General features: G+C 38.8%; 1 protein-coding gene across 1 annotated transcript in view; it reads right to left on the reverse strand.

Annotated features, from left to right (window-relative positions):
• Positions 1–301: 301 nt before the first annotated feature.
• Positions 302–16,211, reverse strand: part of LOC109917267 (RAS guanyl-releasing protein 1) — a 94,739-nt gene continuing 78,829 nt past the window's right edge. Inside the window, exons 15-17 of the mRNA XM_048600408.1 lie at positions 15,153–15,296; positions 4,522–4,895; positions 302–2,988 (exon numbers count right to left, since the gene is read on the reverse strand). Coding sequence (XP_048456365.1) covers positions 2,818–2,988; positions 4,522–4,895; positions 15,153–15,296 — 689 coding nt within the window. The 3' untranslated portion in view covers positions 302–2,817. The remainder of the gene's footprint in view (positions 2,989–4,521; positions 4,896–15,152; positions 15,297–16,211) is intronic.

The raw sequence follows: 16,211 nt of genomic DNA on the forward strand, positions 1-16,211 counted from the left end.
GAAAGATTCACTTTAATGTTCTGTGAGGTGGTAAATATTCTACCCTTCCATTGCAGGTTGTAACACCTTAATTCATCCAAAATGATTGACGTTGACATCAATTAGTTTATTGTAACCAATCAGAACCCTGTGCTAAACATTTCAAATTAGGTGGGGTCTGTGGAAGACTATAGCAATTATCCAGATACTTTGACGAGTAAACATACCCTCTAGGTGACTGCCAGCTAAGAATTGCAGTCTATTTGGCTCCAGATGTGCACTGAAAGAGTATCAGAATGGAGTAAAATATATTTTTTTGAAATGTATTATTTAATGTTTGCTACTTTAAACAAAAGAATCCATCTTAATTATTACATCATGCTACAGATTACTTAACCATCACAAACAAGTGAAGTTACATAAGCAAAAATGTATTGTACAATTATACATATATACATTCACTAAAAAGCACAACTACTTGCTTATTTTATATAAAAAGTTACTTAACAGAGCCTTAAGGCTCCTTGGGTCTTTAAGGGGTGATTCAATGTGAATGGCATCATACTGCTTTTCATTTTACATAAAGATTTGAGTAAAATTTCTACTCACATTTATAAGTACCTGATCTGACAATCTTAAATATATATTTTAAATTAAGCCTGAATATACCAGAGACTTACACTCTCCAAATGTCAATTCAATTTACCAGAATGCAGACTGAATAACGTATTAGCTAACATAATTTGAAATACATATAGAGTGAAGTGTTGGTTTGTTCAGATAATGGGAAAAATGTGGCTGTTATATAGTTCATACTCATAAACAAAGATATATATTTCAACTATTTACATGTCTCTTGATTTTATCTTAACACCGTGTGCTCTTACCTGAGTTGATGACAGCAGATAAAAGTGACATTCGCTTTCAATCAAATCAAACCTTTCAGCAGTTTACACTGAATTGTATGACCATTTAATTCTCAAAGCTAAGGACAACTTCTTTATTGATGCGCCCATCAGATTTGGGACTACACTACAGGGTGCTTTCAATTATATTTACATCAGCATTGCAAACATTCATGAGTATTTTTAGACTAAGATGCAATCATGCATGTTTGAAGCTTGTAGCTTGTATGAATGAGAATGGATCGGGGCTAACTACCAGAAAGAGGTATAACATGCAGAATTAAATATTGTGGTTTTGCATAATCAAACACGATATGTATATTCTGGTTCAAAATACAGAGTCTTCACTTACAGGCATTTGTGCATGAAATATTTGAACTACAACTGAATATGCCACATTTGTTTATGTGCTACTGTACACTTTTGAATTTAACAACTCACATTTGATCATTCACTCAGTTCTGAATTGAATATGGCTACAACAATACAAAAGCAAAATACTGCAGATGCTGGAAATCTGAATTTTTTTTAAAAGTGCTGGATTAAAGGTCACAGCCTGAAACATTAACTCTGAATATGCCTGTTTTATATGTGTGCCTCAAGTGGCTATAAATGCCCACTAAAAAAACTGAAGTAATTGTATATGTTTGGCTGAGCCTCCCTCATTATAGATGTGACATTTTTAGGGCTAGCGATGGAAACTTCTGAGTGATTCTGGGGTGACTCTCAAGTCATTATGATTCATCTTTGATGATTTGATCAGGTCTGGATGTTTTATCAAGTTTAAGTGGAAAGGCAGGGAGGGATGCGATTCATTGATATAGGCTGGTGATTCGCCTTGTAACATAAAAGCTTTAAGCAAAATCTTTACGACAATTCTTTATTTAGGAGGCTTAACACTTTTAAAGGTATAGCATCCTTTTATTTTCAAGGAGCTTTCTGATGAAAGAAAAAAGTACTTGTACTTCCAGAGTGCCTTTCCTGATGTCACAAATACTGAATAAATTATTTTGAAATGTAGTTACCATTGTTCTGTAGATGACCATAGTGTGAAAATAGTTCTCCAATATCTTCCTTGGCTAAAGGTGTTTTGGTGACTGTGACTGGATCATTGCAGTAAGTAATGTAACTACTTCAACAGAACCTTTTACAACAGACTCTGAGTCTTATGTTAAAATTGGCACTAAATGTGAGGTATAAAATGATAGTATTGGTAACATCTTCCTCTCACCTATTAGGGAAATGTTTGTAGAAAATATACTGTGAATTCTAGTAATAACAATTTTTTGTTTAGAAAGATTCCTTCTGGCAACTTTCATCTTAGAATAACGAATATATTTTCTGCATAAACTTCAGTTCAAACTACAAAATGTGCCTGCAAGTTATTGTATTTATTTAAACTACCCACAAACACATTTGAAATGGTTATCTTTGCCAAATCACATTTATGTTTAAAACAGATTAGAGGTAACATTGGTTAGCAGTAGTATAAAGTTGTGACATTGGAGAGCCACCACTTATTCACCTCTTTCATGTAAAGGTGAATCGTGGATGGTGCACCTTTTTAACTGTCTTACACTAACGCAGAATTTAAGGTTAACCCCGTGTGTAACTCTACAAAATTGTTATTTTTAGTTTTCTTTAATCAAATGTTCATCTGCATCCAATATTAGTCTGCTGCTCAGGGTGTGCACTCGATACTTCATAAAGTTGATGGAAAATATTATCAAAAGTGTCTAGTGTTTGTAGTAATGCTTGCTTCTATATCGCTGATTAAAAACTAGGTAAAGGTTGTTCTTGAAAAGAAGACACAGTTAAATAATACGGAAAATATCCATCAATTTTCACAGAAATTCTCACATTTTCAACATTTTCTGTAGATTCCAGTACTGTACAGAAATACTTGTTATGAACTGTCTACATCTATTACATTTTATTCTTGTGTCAGCGATGAGATTCTTGGTTCCATAATCATATGTTTTCGGAATAAATCTAGTTGTTCTGTAAGGGCCTTAATTTCTTGCTGTGCCTCCAATAACTTTGTTTGCAGACTTGTATTTTCAATGTGCAACTTTTCTTTCTCTTCTCGAAGTAGAGTTCTTTCCTAAATCAGCAAAAGAACAGAGAAGCTATAAGTATAAATGAGCTTCCAGAGGAAGTGGTGGAGGCAGGTACAATTACAACATTAAAAGGCATCTAGGTGGCTAAGTGAATAGGAAGGGTTTAGAAGAAAATGGGCCAAATGCTGGCAGATGGGACGAGGTCAGATTGGGATGTCTGATTGGCATGGATGTTGGACTGAAGGGTCTGTTTCCGTTCTGTATGATGCTGACTCTATAATTATGCTGCTACATCTTTGCCTCCCCAGGGACCTGGAAATTGAGAACCTGTACTGCACTCTTAAGACTGCTGTACTCAGCTAGACTGTCCCTACTCTTGAGTTTGCTGCAGCTCTCTATTTACAAGATCTAAAATTGGGCTGTTATCTGAGCCTTAGGAGTTCAGATTACATTTTAACGTTGGGAATACTGACTCTAGGTCTCTGATGCAGTTCTTCTGATCATCTCTTCTCAAAGTCTGATTTGCACTTGCCTCTTGATGTCAGCATTACAACATCGTGTATGTCATCATCATTAACATATTCATTCCCATTATACAACACTCCGGAGCTGAGGCAACATCTGGGTGCCAGAACTATCCCCGGAATCATTGTACCATGGAAAAGGAAGCATTGGTCAGTTTCTGTTCACTAGCCAGCAATCCCAAATTGAAAATTACACATATTCTGAACACCTACAATTCATTTCACATTACATTTGTAAGATGCTAATCTGCACAAAGCCCTACAGCTATATGGGTAGAGTGCATTTGTAAATCATCATTGATATGAAACTGGGCACTTTACTAATGTACATTGTGAAGCTACTTTATTAATGAGAAACAAAGTACAAAGCACTTAAATGCAAAAAAAAAAAATTACTGGACTGTAAAAGGAAGGAAAACCCCAAGGATGAAAAGGAAAGATGGTGATGTAGTGACAATATCATTGGATTAGTAATGTCCATGGTAGCTGGACAGCTAGCCTCAAAAATGAAGGCTCATGAATCTATCATCAATTCTGATAAAAGCTCACTATTGTCCTTCAGGGAAGGAAATCTGCCATCCTTATTAATCTGACCTACATGTGACTGCAGTCCCACAGCAAGGTGGTTGACTCTTAACCACCCTCTGAAATGGCTGAGCAAGCCTCTCACTTCAAGGACAATTAAGAATGGGCAACAAATACTGGCCTTACCATTAACACTCACATTCAATGCAAGAATACAGAAGAAAAAGTTCTTCCCAGCTACTACTGTACTTTTCCAGTTGATTGACTCCCATGCTTGCTAGACCCTGGAACTGCTCCAGGATATATTATCCTCTCAAGGTCAGTGAAATCCATGAAATGGCTTGTTGGTCCTCTGATTTCATTTTCAAAAAGTAATGACTTAGATATAAACATTGAGGTTTATATTTAACAGTATAACTTTACAAACAATATGCTGCATTAAGCAAAACATCATCTAGACTTTATCTTTTAAGTGCCTATTATATTGTCCTCTGTGACTCTTGCTCTAAAATGAAATTGTATTTGTACCTTTTCTAGTTGATATAATCGATGCTCCTTGCTAAAGTCGTCATTTTTAGGTTTGTGAAAGGATGCCATATTTTCCCATTTCACACAGGGTCTTCTGCGAGCTGGAATAGGACTTGGACACAATGGAAGTATGTTTGGGGATAACAAAGATGTGTCTGATGTCTTCATTCTTCCCAAAGAAGTTGCTTGATTTCCAGTGGTATCTGTGTCTGAGCCAGTTATATCAGTCTGCGTGGCCTTGTTCATAACAACAGGCTTCAATCTCACTGAGATCTTCTGGGCTGAGCCCCCCATTAGTACAATAGTGCGATCTTTGCGTTCAGAATCATCATGCACTTCCTCATTGAAGTATGTAAATGGTCCATCTTCATTTGCTGCAAAAATATTAATGTGAAAGTTGTAACAACATTTTTAAACTGAGTGAAATATACGTATGAACTTCAAGTGGTTATTGCAAATAAATCTTTTTATTATCACATGTATAGTTTCCACAAGATAAGTGACCTTGATGGGCATCCAATTTGGAAAAGAGAAGGTGTGGATTGCATTGGATTACTTAAATTGTACAGCAAAGAAACAGACCATTCACCCAAACTGATCTTTGTCACTGTTTACGGTACACACAAATCTCCTCAAACCTCTCCTCACTTCATTTTATCAGCATTATCTTCTGTTACTTTTTCCATTGTCTGCTTATCTAGCTTCCCCATAAATACATCTATACACCTTGACTACCTAGTTCCACATTCAAAGCAACATCTGAGTAGAACGTTTCTGCTGAGTTTCATTTTGGATTTATTAATGACTACATATCGCCACTAGTTTTGGTCTCTTAACATGTGGGGAGCACCTTGTCTAAATGTTGCCTTTCATAAGTGGATTTACCTCTTAAAGGTCACCATTCGGTCTTAAGTTTCCTAGAGGAAAGAATCTTTTGAGCTTGCTGATGGATTATTTTTAAATGTTCATAAGATGTGGGTGTTGCTGGCTAACCTAGCACATATTACCCATCCCTAATTCACAGAGGACTGTTAAGAGTCAAACACATCGTTGTCTGTCTGGAGTGACATGTAGATTAGACTAGGTATGAATGGCAGATATTCTTCCCTAAAGGGCATTAGTGAACTAGGTGGATTGTGTAGACCATGGTTACATGGTTGCTATTAGGACAGCATTTTATTTCAGATTTTTTATTAAATTAAAACTTCATCATCTGGCATGGTAGGATTCCAAACCATATTGCCAGAACATTAGCTTGGGGTTATGGATTCTAGTCTAGTGTCATTATCACAATGCCACTGTTGCCTTGAGCATTCTAGTATCATCCTTTTAAATCTTTGTTGCACCTTCTAATATGGACATCAGAACCATCTACAATACTTTAATTCTTTCCGATATTATTGCCAATCTCTACTTAGCAGTGAGGAGGTGGTCATGAGCTGAAGTGGTTTGATAGAAGTTTAACACAGCTGCTCTGTAGAAATTGCCTCTATTTATATTAATTGTTTATTTTTTATGGCGTAATGATCTTGTGATTCTAGTTATTGATTTGTATATCTTTGTCCTAGGTCTCCACCATTTCCCAGTCAAAGGTTCTTATTTTCTGAGCAGACCACATTCTGCTCTTCTTCTTACCAATTTGAATGACCCTGAATGTATCTATGTAGAGAACTATTCTACAAGTTTATTAATGTTGTTTTATATTTTGTCATGACATCCCCACTTTTCTAACAAATTTGGTGTCATTTCCTAATTTTGAGAATGTGCTGCCAATCCCTGAGCCCATCATTTGTGTAAATGTTGAATGATAATAATTGTAATACTGATCCTTGTGGAACACCACTTCTCAGCTTTTGTGAATATGCTAGTCATAGTTAGGGGCAAGGACAGAGGTCACAGAGCCAGATGCCACTCCTAGCCCAAATCTCCCGCCCTTCACCTGAGCACTGAAGCTCTGCCCCTCACCCGAGTGGAGCAGCGTTCACCTGAGAACAATGGCCTCGCTCTTAACCTGATCTTAGTGGATTGTATCTACTTTGATCTCTTCTTCTAAAATCATGGTCACAGCACTGTTTTAAATTCACTTGTGGGTCATGGGCATTGCTGGCTGGCCAGTATTTATTGCCTGTCCCATGTTGCCCTTGAAAGTGGTGGTAAGCTGCCTCCTAGAACCACTGCAGTTCATGTGCTGTAGGGAGACCCAAAATGCCCTTAGGGAGACAATTCCAGGATCTTGTGTCAGTGACAGTGAAGGAACGACAATGTATATGCAAATCAGGATGGTGAGTGGCTTGGAGGGTAACTTGCAGGCGGTGGTGTTTCCATGTGCCCATGTTACCATGCTGCCCTTTTCCTTCTGGATGGAAGTGGTCATGGGATTGGAAGGTACTGTCTAGATTTCTGGTGTATTTCTGTAGTGCATCTTCTAAGTAGTACACACACTATGACTTCACAAGTATCGCATGCTCATCCATGGGGGAGCCCATCGTTTCAGTGCAAAAAAAAAACATGGCTGAATATTTGCATTCATCTTCGGGTAGAAGTGGTGAATGGATGATCCTTCTTGGCCTCCTCTAGAGGTTCCCAGTGTCACAGGTACCAATTTTAACAAGATTCACTCTATATGATATCAAGAAACAGATGAATGCACTGGTTACTGCAAAGGCGATGGGCCCCAGTAACATTTTGGCAACAGTATTGAAGACTTGTACTCCACAATTACTTGTGCCCTGGTTATTCCTGTACAGCTACAGTATCAGCATTTAATCACCAACGTGGAAATTTACCCAGATATATCCTCTGTACGAGAAACAGGACAAACGAAAATTTCTGCCCTGCACTTCAATCATCAGTGAAGTGATGGGAGGGACTGTCAACAGGGCTATCAAGTGGCACTTTCAAAGGAATAGCCTGCTGTCTAAAGCTCAGTTTGGATTCTGACAGGGTCAGCTCCTCACCTCATTACATGGACAAAAGAGCTGAATTGAAATGGTGACAATGACTACCCTTGACATCAAGGCAATATTTGATACAATAAGAGCACAAACAAAACTGGAATCAATGGAAATTAGGGTGAAAGCTTCCTGCTGGTTGGCGTCATACCTAACACAAATGAAGGTGGCTGTAGTTGTTGGCAGTTAATCATTTCAGTCCCAGAACATCTCTGTAGGAGTTATTCAGAATAGCATCCTCGGCATAACCATCTTCAGCTGCTCCATCAATGCCCTTCCCTCCCATCAAAAGGTCAAAAGTGGGATGTTCACACTGATGGTTGCAATATTTAGCGCCACAAACAAGACCTTCAAAATTGAAGCAGTCCGTCTCCACTTACAGCAAGACAACATTCAGGCCAGGCTGATAATATTCACACTACACAAGTGGCTGGCAACAAACATTTCCACAAGAGAGAATCTAACAACTGTCCCTTCATTTTCAATGGCATCACATTAATAAATTCCCCAGTATTAACATTGTTAGAGGTTTCCATGGACTAGCCACATATATATATTTATGGCTACAAGAGCAAGTAAGAGGCGAGGAACAGAGGATGGTTAATCTGTGGAATTCATTCAGCAGAAAGCTTTGGAGGCTAAGTCATAGAATAATAGAATCCCTACAGTGTGGGGACTGGCCATTCAGTCCAATAAGTCCACACCGCCCTCCTGAAGAGCATTCCACCCAGACCCATTCCCCTATTCCTGCATTTCCCCATGTCTAATCTACCTAACCTAAACATTGCCGGGCACTATAGCATGGCCAGTCCACCTAGCCTGCACATTTTTGAACTGTGGGAGAAAACTGGAGTACCCGGAGGAAACCCATGCAGACACAGGAAGAATGTGCAAACTCCACACAGGCAGTCGCCCGAGGCTGAAATCGAACCCAGGTCCCTGGCACTGTGAGGCAGCAGTGCTAACCACTGAGCCACCGTGCCACCTCTTAAATATACTCATGGAGTTTATTTAAGACAGAGACAGTTTCTTGATTGTTAAGAGGATCAAGAGTTATGGGAAGAAAGCAGGAGAATGGTTTTGAGAAACATATCAGCCATGGTTGAACAGACTTGACGAGCCAAATGGTTTAATTCTGCTCCTACATCTAATATTCTTAACTCTTCAGTGAGTAACTCACCTCCTGATTCCCTGTATTATGTTGAGTATTTACTAGGTACAAGTTAGGAAAGTGATGGAATATCCCCCACTTGCCTGAATCCATACAGTGTGGAAACAGGACCTTCAGCCCAACAATTCCACACTGACCCTTGGAGCATCCCACACAGACCCATCCCCCTATAACCCACACATCCCTGAACACTACAGGCAGTTTAGCATGCCCTATAACCCACACATCCCTGAACACTACAGGCAGTTTAGCATGGTCAATCCATCCAGTCTGCACATCTTTGGACTGTGGGAGGAAACCACAGCACCTGGAGGAAACCCACGCAGACACAGGGAGAATGTGCAAACTCCACACAGACAGTCAGTCGCCCAAGGGTGGAATTGAACCCAGGTCCCTGGCGCTGTGAGGCTACAGTGCTAACCACTGAGCCACCGTGCCACCAAATGAGTTCAGCTCCAGCAATGCTCAAGAATGTTGACACCACCCGGGACAAAGCAGCCCACAATATTGGCACTCCTTCCACCACTTTCAAAATTCCCCCACTTCACCAACAGTGACAGCAGTGTGTATCATACAAGGTGCACTGCAGAAATTCATAAAGGCTCCCTAACTAGCAGCTTCCAACCCCATGATTCTACTTGTCCTATTATGACCCTTTTTTGCTTTGCACAATCATTCTTTTTATCATTTAATTTCTTCTGCCTTTGACTCTTACCATCCACAGCTCTTTGTTTACTTATCCCCAACTGTTTTGCTTCCTCTTCACTCGCCTAAAACCTGTTATACCCCTAACATTTTCTAGTTCTAATAAAGGTCATTGACCTGAAGCATCATTAATATTGTCAGAATTGAATAATATTTCCAGCTTTTTCTGTTTATATTTCATCTTTCCAGTCTTTATAGTACTTTACTTTGGTAAAGGATTCACCATGATTTTATTGAACAGCAGAACAGGCTTGTGGAACTGTTTGGCTGACATCTCCTATTCCTTATTTTCTTGTGGACGTCACCACATGCCATCAATGTAACACTTCTTCGGCATCACACTGAGTACCAGACTCAATTCTGTGATGTCTCGGAGTGATATTTGAAACCACAATCCTATGACTCAGAGCTATACACTTCGACACCATGGGATAATTTCATGAAATAACACTCCCAGTATGAACTCCAGAGACGGATGCAGGTGGGCATTTTGAGGCAGGTGAATGGATGAATCCAACAAGAGAAGCTCTGATTGATTTTCACTCCTGATGTATCTTACTCCATTCCCCCTCCCCCCCCTTAAAAAATGTTGGATTGGAATTAGATTTCTGGTTTTGCACTAATCCTAGAGAGAGCACAATCATTTCTGACTAGTAATTGACAGACTTGGAGAAAGAAGTTAGAATCCTGCCATTGCAGCCAGCCATTGAATTTAAATTCATTTAAATGGTGAATCTAGAATAAAATGCTATTTTCAATAATAATGATAATGACATTATCCAATTGTTAGAAACTAATGTCCTTCAGGGGAAGAAATCTGTCATCATTACCTGATATAGTTTACATGTGACTCCAGAGCCACAGCACTGTGATTGACAGTTAAATTCCCTCAGAAATAGCCCAACATGGCATTCAGTTGCATCACACAGTTCAGAGAAACCAAAAATATTGACATTGACCTAGGTGTCAGAAACAATAAAAGTACATTTGGAACAAAAACATAAAGTGCTGGAGAAAATTAGCATGTCTGATAGCATCTATGGAAAGAACGCGGTATTAATGTTTGAATCTGGTTACTTTTCTTCAGGACTGTTCTGATGAAAGGTCACTGGACTCAAAATGTTAATTCTGTTTTTCTTTCCACAGATGCTGCCAGACTTGCAGATTTTCTCCACCACTTTATTTTTTGTTTTAGATTTCCAGCATCGGTCGCTCTTTGTTTCATTAAAGACATCTGACTTACTTGACTGAAAAATCCTCCTAACATCTGGGGATTCATGCCAAAATTTGGAGAGCTGTCCCTCAGGCTAGTCAATTAACAACCTGACATAATCATACTCATGGAATGATATCTAGTAGATAGCGTCCCAGACATCACTATCACCATCTATGCATATGTCCTGCTCCACCAGAGGTAGCAGCGCAGTGGTGTACGGTCAGGAAGAAGTATCCCTGGGAGGTCTCAACATTGACTCCGAACTTCGCTAAATCTCATGGAATCAGGTTCACCTAGACAACAATCTCTCCTGCTGATCACCACCTATTGGCCTTCCTCAGTTGATGAATTTATGGTCCTCCAGGGTGAACACCACTTGGAAGAAGCAATGAGAGTGTCAAAGGCGTAGAATGTACTCAAGGTTATAAAGGTTTAATGCACATCACCAAAAGTGGATCAATAGCGCCACCACCAGTCAAGTCCTGAAGGAAATGTGAGTCAATGGTAGGTGGTGAAAGAACCAACATGAGAGGAGAAACTTATTTGACCTTATCCTCTCCACTGTACCCATCACAAATCCATCTATCCATGATAACATTGGCAGTTAAGAGCACTGCATTACCCTTATGAAGATAAAGATCTGTCTCCACACTCATGTGGCATTACCATTATGTTAAATGCTGCAGACACGGAACAGATGATCTATCAACTCAAAACTGGGCATCAATGAATTGCATCCATGGGCCTTCAGCAGCAGAACTGTATAACTCTACACTGTTTCGGTCTTATTTAAGAAAGGGCACTATTATCTTAGAAGCAGTTCAAAGGTGTTTTACTTTGCTGATGAGGAGCAATCTTATAAGGGAAGTTTGGGTGAGTATTTACTGGGAATAAGAAAAATGAGAGGTGATCTTAGTGAAATGTATAAGATCCTGAGGGGGCATGACAGAGTAGATGCTGAAAGGATGGTTCCCCCTGTGGGAGAGACTAGAACAAGGGGCATTATTTAAAAATAAGATGCAATTTAAGATGCAAAAAGGAGTATTTTTATTTATCCCAGGGTCATTCATAAGTCTTTGGAACTCTTTTCCCCACAGTGTGCTGGATGGAAGGCCATTAAATATTTTTTAAGGCAGAGGTAGATACATCTAACTAACAAGGACATCGAACTAACTAGGATATATAAGAATAGCAGGGGCAGGCAGGAAGGTAGAGTTGAGGCCACAATCTGACCAGCTATAATCTTATTGAATTGTTGTCCAAGCATGAAGAGCCAAATGACCTATTCCTTCTTTTCATTTGTGTGCTCTATGTATGCTTGTTTTCATCCACTGTACCGTTACCAAGAAGCCAGAGGATCAGCCTTGATTCTATGAACAGCATAGGACAACATGGCTGGAGTAGCACCAGGCATACCTGGAGATGAGATGCATACAGGACTATAAATAAGCTAAAAACTGTGCAAGCAGCATGCTGTAGGCAGTTAAACAATTTCACACACAAAGGATCAGATCAAAACTCTGCAATTCCATCAAATCTAGTTGTGTATGGTAGTGGACAGTTAACTGGAGGAGGATACTCCAGAAACATCCTTATCTTCATTGAGGCAGGAACCCAGCATATTAGTGCAAAGAGTAAAGTGCGGAGAGTTGTAGGAAAAATTATAGACAGCCCACTGCCAAGCCACTGCTGGAAGAAAGTTGGCAGCTAGCTAACAGGCCCAGAAGTTAACCAAACCACAGACCAAACATACAGACTCCACTTCTAGGCTGGGGAGGAAGTCCTACCTTCTGGATTGATTGGCATCTCATGCATTCCATGCAAGCCCACAAAGGAGGCCTGATCAATTTCACAGTGAGCTAAATTGGGGAGTTTTGGTTTGAGGTGTTTTGGCACCTCAGGGAGGGGAGCAGGAAGAGACAAAGAGGATGGTTTTGTAGTATAGGTGAGTAAATTATGAGGGTTATTGTCTTCTCAGGGGTGCACTCATGTGAAAAGACTTTTAAAATAAAAATGAAATGCCCACTACTAACTGTCTGCCCATATCAATCATTTTATGGTATGGACCAATCGACTTTGATTGAGACCAATAGACTTTTAACAAGCTTAATTCTACTTACAATCTTTAATGAAGCGATAGAACCTATCATTGATAGCACTATCACTCAGTAATAACCTGCTCACTGATGCTCAGATTGTGTTCTGCTGGGCATATCTCATTATTACCTTGATCCAAAGAACAAAAGAATGGACTCCCATTAGTAACGATAACATGTTGTCCTTGACATCAAGGTAGCATTTGATCAAGTATGGAAACAAGAAGCCATAATAAATTTGAAGTTAATGGAAATTGGGGAAAAAAAACTCTCCACAGGTCATATCAAACACAAAGGAGTATGGTTGTTGTTATTGGAAGTTAATCATCACAACTCCTGGGATATTATTACAGGAGATTATTGGGGTAGTACCTTATGCCAAATACCTTCAGCTTTTTTATGAATGACTTTCCTTTAAAAATAATGTCAAAAGACCACATGTTTGCTGATGATTTCACAGTCTTTCACAAATGTTTTGCGAATCTAGATACCGAGACAGATCATGTCTGTACGCATGAAGATCTGGACAGCATTTAGGCTTGGGCATGGTACGAGGCAAGTTTACATTTGTGCCACACTAGTACCAGGCAATGGTTACCTCCAACAAAAGGAAATCCAACCATCTTCCCTTGAAATTCAACATCACTAGTATCACGAAATTTCCCATAGTCAACATTCTATGGTTTACCATTGACGGGACACTTAACAGGACCAACCATGTAAATCCTGTGGATACAAGAGTAAAAGCAATAGGTTGGGAATTCTAAGGCAAGTAACTCACCTCCTGAGGCTCTAATGTCTGTCCATCATCTACTATGTACAAGTCATGAGTACAATTAAATACTCTCCATTTACCTGAATAAATGCATCTCCAACAACCATCATGATACTTGATACCATCCAGGACAAAGCATCCCACTTGATCAGTACCCTATTCACCACTTTCAAACTTCACTCTGTGCATCACCAACACATAGTGGCCGCAGTGCATCCCAGCTACAACACCCAGCAAGCTACCAAAGCTCCTTTGACAGTACCTTCTAAACCCATGACCTCTACCATCTAGAAGGACAAAGGTAGCAGACGATGGAGACATCATGACCTGTAAGCTCCTCTCCAACTCACGTACCATCCTCACTTGGAGTTATATTACCATTGCTTACTGTCGCTGGATCAAAATCCTGGAACTCTATCTCTAGCAGGACTAAACAAATATCTAGAGTTCAAGAAGGCAACTCAACACCATTTGTTCCTGGCAATTAGGGAGGGGGAATAAATACTGGCACAGCCAGCAATATTCACATCCCAAGAGTAAATAAAAGAGGATATTAAATATATGCAGTTCTTTCACAACTCCACTTCAGCTACTGAAGCCTTATTTTAACTGCTTTATATTATTATTGCTCAATCATTTCAAGATTATCCACATTCAAATGAAGAACAACTAAGAACTTTTAGCTTGATTAGTTCTGAAAATGTTTAGATATAATGCAAAAATCATTTCTACAAAATATTCTACAATTCAGATGTGGGTTGAAATCTTTTTTTTCTGTGGTATAGACGTGGTTATCAACAATTGCATTATTGTCATATCATTCAGCTAGCAAGACAGTGAAAGGTCAACTATTTTGGCCTTGGTCATTTCTTGTCCAGCAATTCCTATATTCCTAGTATAAGGAGGGAGTTCACCCAAACTGGTTGAAGCAGTGGTAAAGACACTGTTCTCTCACTTTTGTTCACAATGTATGAGATAAAAGTCTCATATTTGTGACTATTATCTCAAGCCATCATCTCTATCATTCACTGAACCATAACTATGGGCAACTGTTGAAGGGCAATTCTATCTCACACCACTCAGTGTTCTCAGATGTGACATGATAACAGGACAAATAAGAGAGGCTCATGCTGCCTTCACAATATTGACAGATTCCTAAAGCTTGTTGCGTTGCTGCAGGGATCTTATGTGTTTCTTCAAAGCAAGAGGTAAAATTAGACTAGGAAAATAATCAATTTTATGTATCCCATAGAAGCCAGTTTCTGAATGACACTGACAGAGAAATAGGAGCAAGACACCGACAAATTTACTTTCTTCATGCTAGTTTGTGTTTTGGAAGAGCAAGTGGGTAAAAAAGCTATTAAGGTTATATAAATTATATATATATAGATATATATTAAATTACATTTTAGATTACTCAACTAATTTCAAAGGTAATATAAAATATAACAAAAAAGAAAATAATATGCAGAAATATGTTTGCTTTTTATCTTATATATAATATCCATCATTTAAAACTTCTCAAATATTTTTTGTGGGTGTTTAACAAATGGAACTACTTAAATTCTCTCAAGCACCAGGAATAATCGGTACTCAAAGTTATGGATCTATTATCAAAATCAATGTTAATATTTTTCATCCTCAACATATTAATATTTAGAAAAGGTTACAGTTTTAAAGGTGCAATAGTACAATGCAGTGGAAAGAGTAATATTACCAGTGTTGAGGCCTTTGGTTTCTGCAGAACAAAGTGCAGGAGCAGTGGAGCTCGAGGTTGGACTGGCATCTGTGGTCTTGGCTTTATTTTTGCATTCCAGCACCACCAGGTCTCGACACTGTTTGTGACAGTTCATACCACAATCTGCAATCAGAAATGGACATCATATTGTGGACGCCAAAATGCAATGGCTATCAAATTTGGCATCAGTAGTAACTCACAAAATGCTCTGTACAATAAGGTTGGGAATAGGGTTAAAGATTGAGGTGTTAAAATGTTCAGCAAGCGTAAGATTTAATGTAGCAGTAAACTTCCAATCTTTCATACTCAGGTGATGGACAACAGCAGTCTATTATTTGTAAAGCTTGATGTGTTAACCTGAGCAGATATAACACCATAAATGGTTCTTCTAGACATATTATACTAATTGTAATAATGTTGTCCCACATCATTGCGAACAATTTTACAAGAAATGATTGCATTTTGTTTTATAAATTAGTTGTTTCATTTCAGATGGTTTACTTGCTAATTTAAAGGCAATTCCACAACCTCAACATCTACAAACTTGTGATAACAAGGTGTACAGCTGGATGAACACAGCAGGCCAAGCAGCATCAGAGGAACAGGAAAGCTGACGTTTCGGGTCGAGACTCTTCTTCAGAAAATCTATAAACTTGTAATCCTTTGCGCATACAAATTCCATCCCAAAATTATGTCTCTAATTTCTTAATCTCTCATGCCCTCTTGAATGTAGAAGTACTTGTAAGGAAAGCTCCCTTCACAAGATATTTTGGCAGCATTATTAGGATCTTTTTCACACATTAGTTGCTAGCTGGCTTCTCCATTGACTTCCCAGCCTGAACTGTCTGTTAACATCCTGTTAAGTGCATTGATGGATGGTTCTACACAGAGAAGTTACATAATTTAGGAAATGGTTTGAGACTACATAATCTTATTTTACATTTACTTAGTTTACATTTCATCTCATCAGTCAGTTCTGGGTTGCTGACGCCTAATGTTGGAATGTAATCAATGTTCTAAAGATACATCAGTGTGAAC

The sequence above is a fragment of the Rhincodon typus genome, chromosome 8, assembly GCF_021869965.1.
Source record: "Rhincodon typus isolate 14 chromosome 8, sRhiTyp1.1, whole genome shotgun sequence".
NCBI classification, from domain to species: domain Eukaryota; kingdom Metazoa; phylum Chordata; class Chondrichthyes; order Orectolobiformes; family Rhincodontidae; genus Rhincodon; species Rhincodon typus.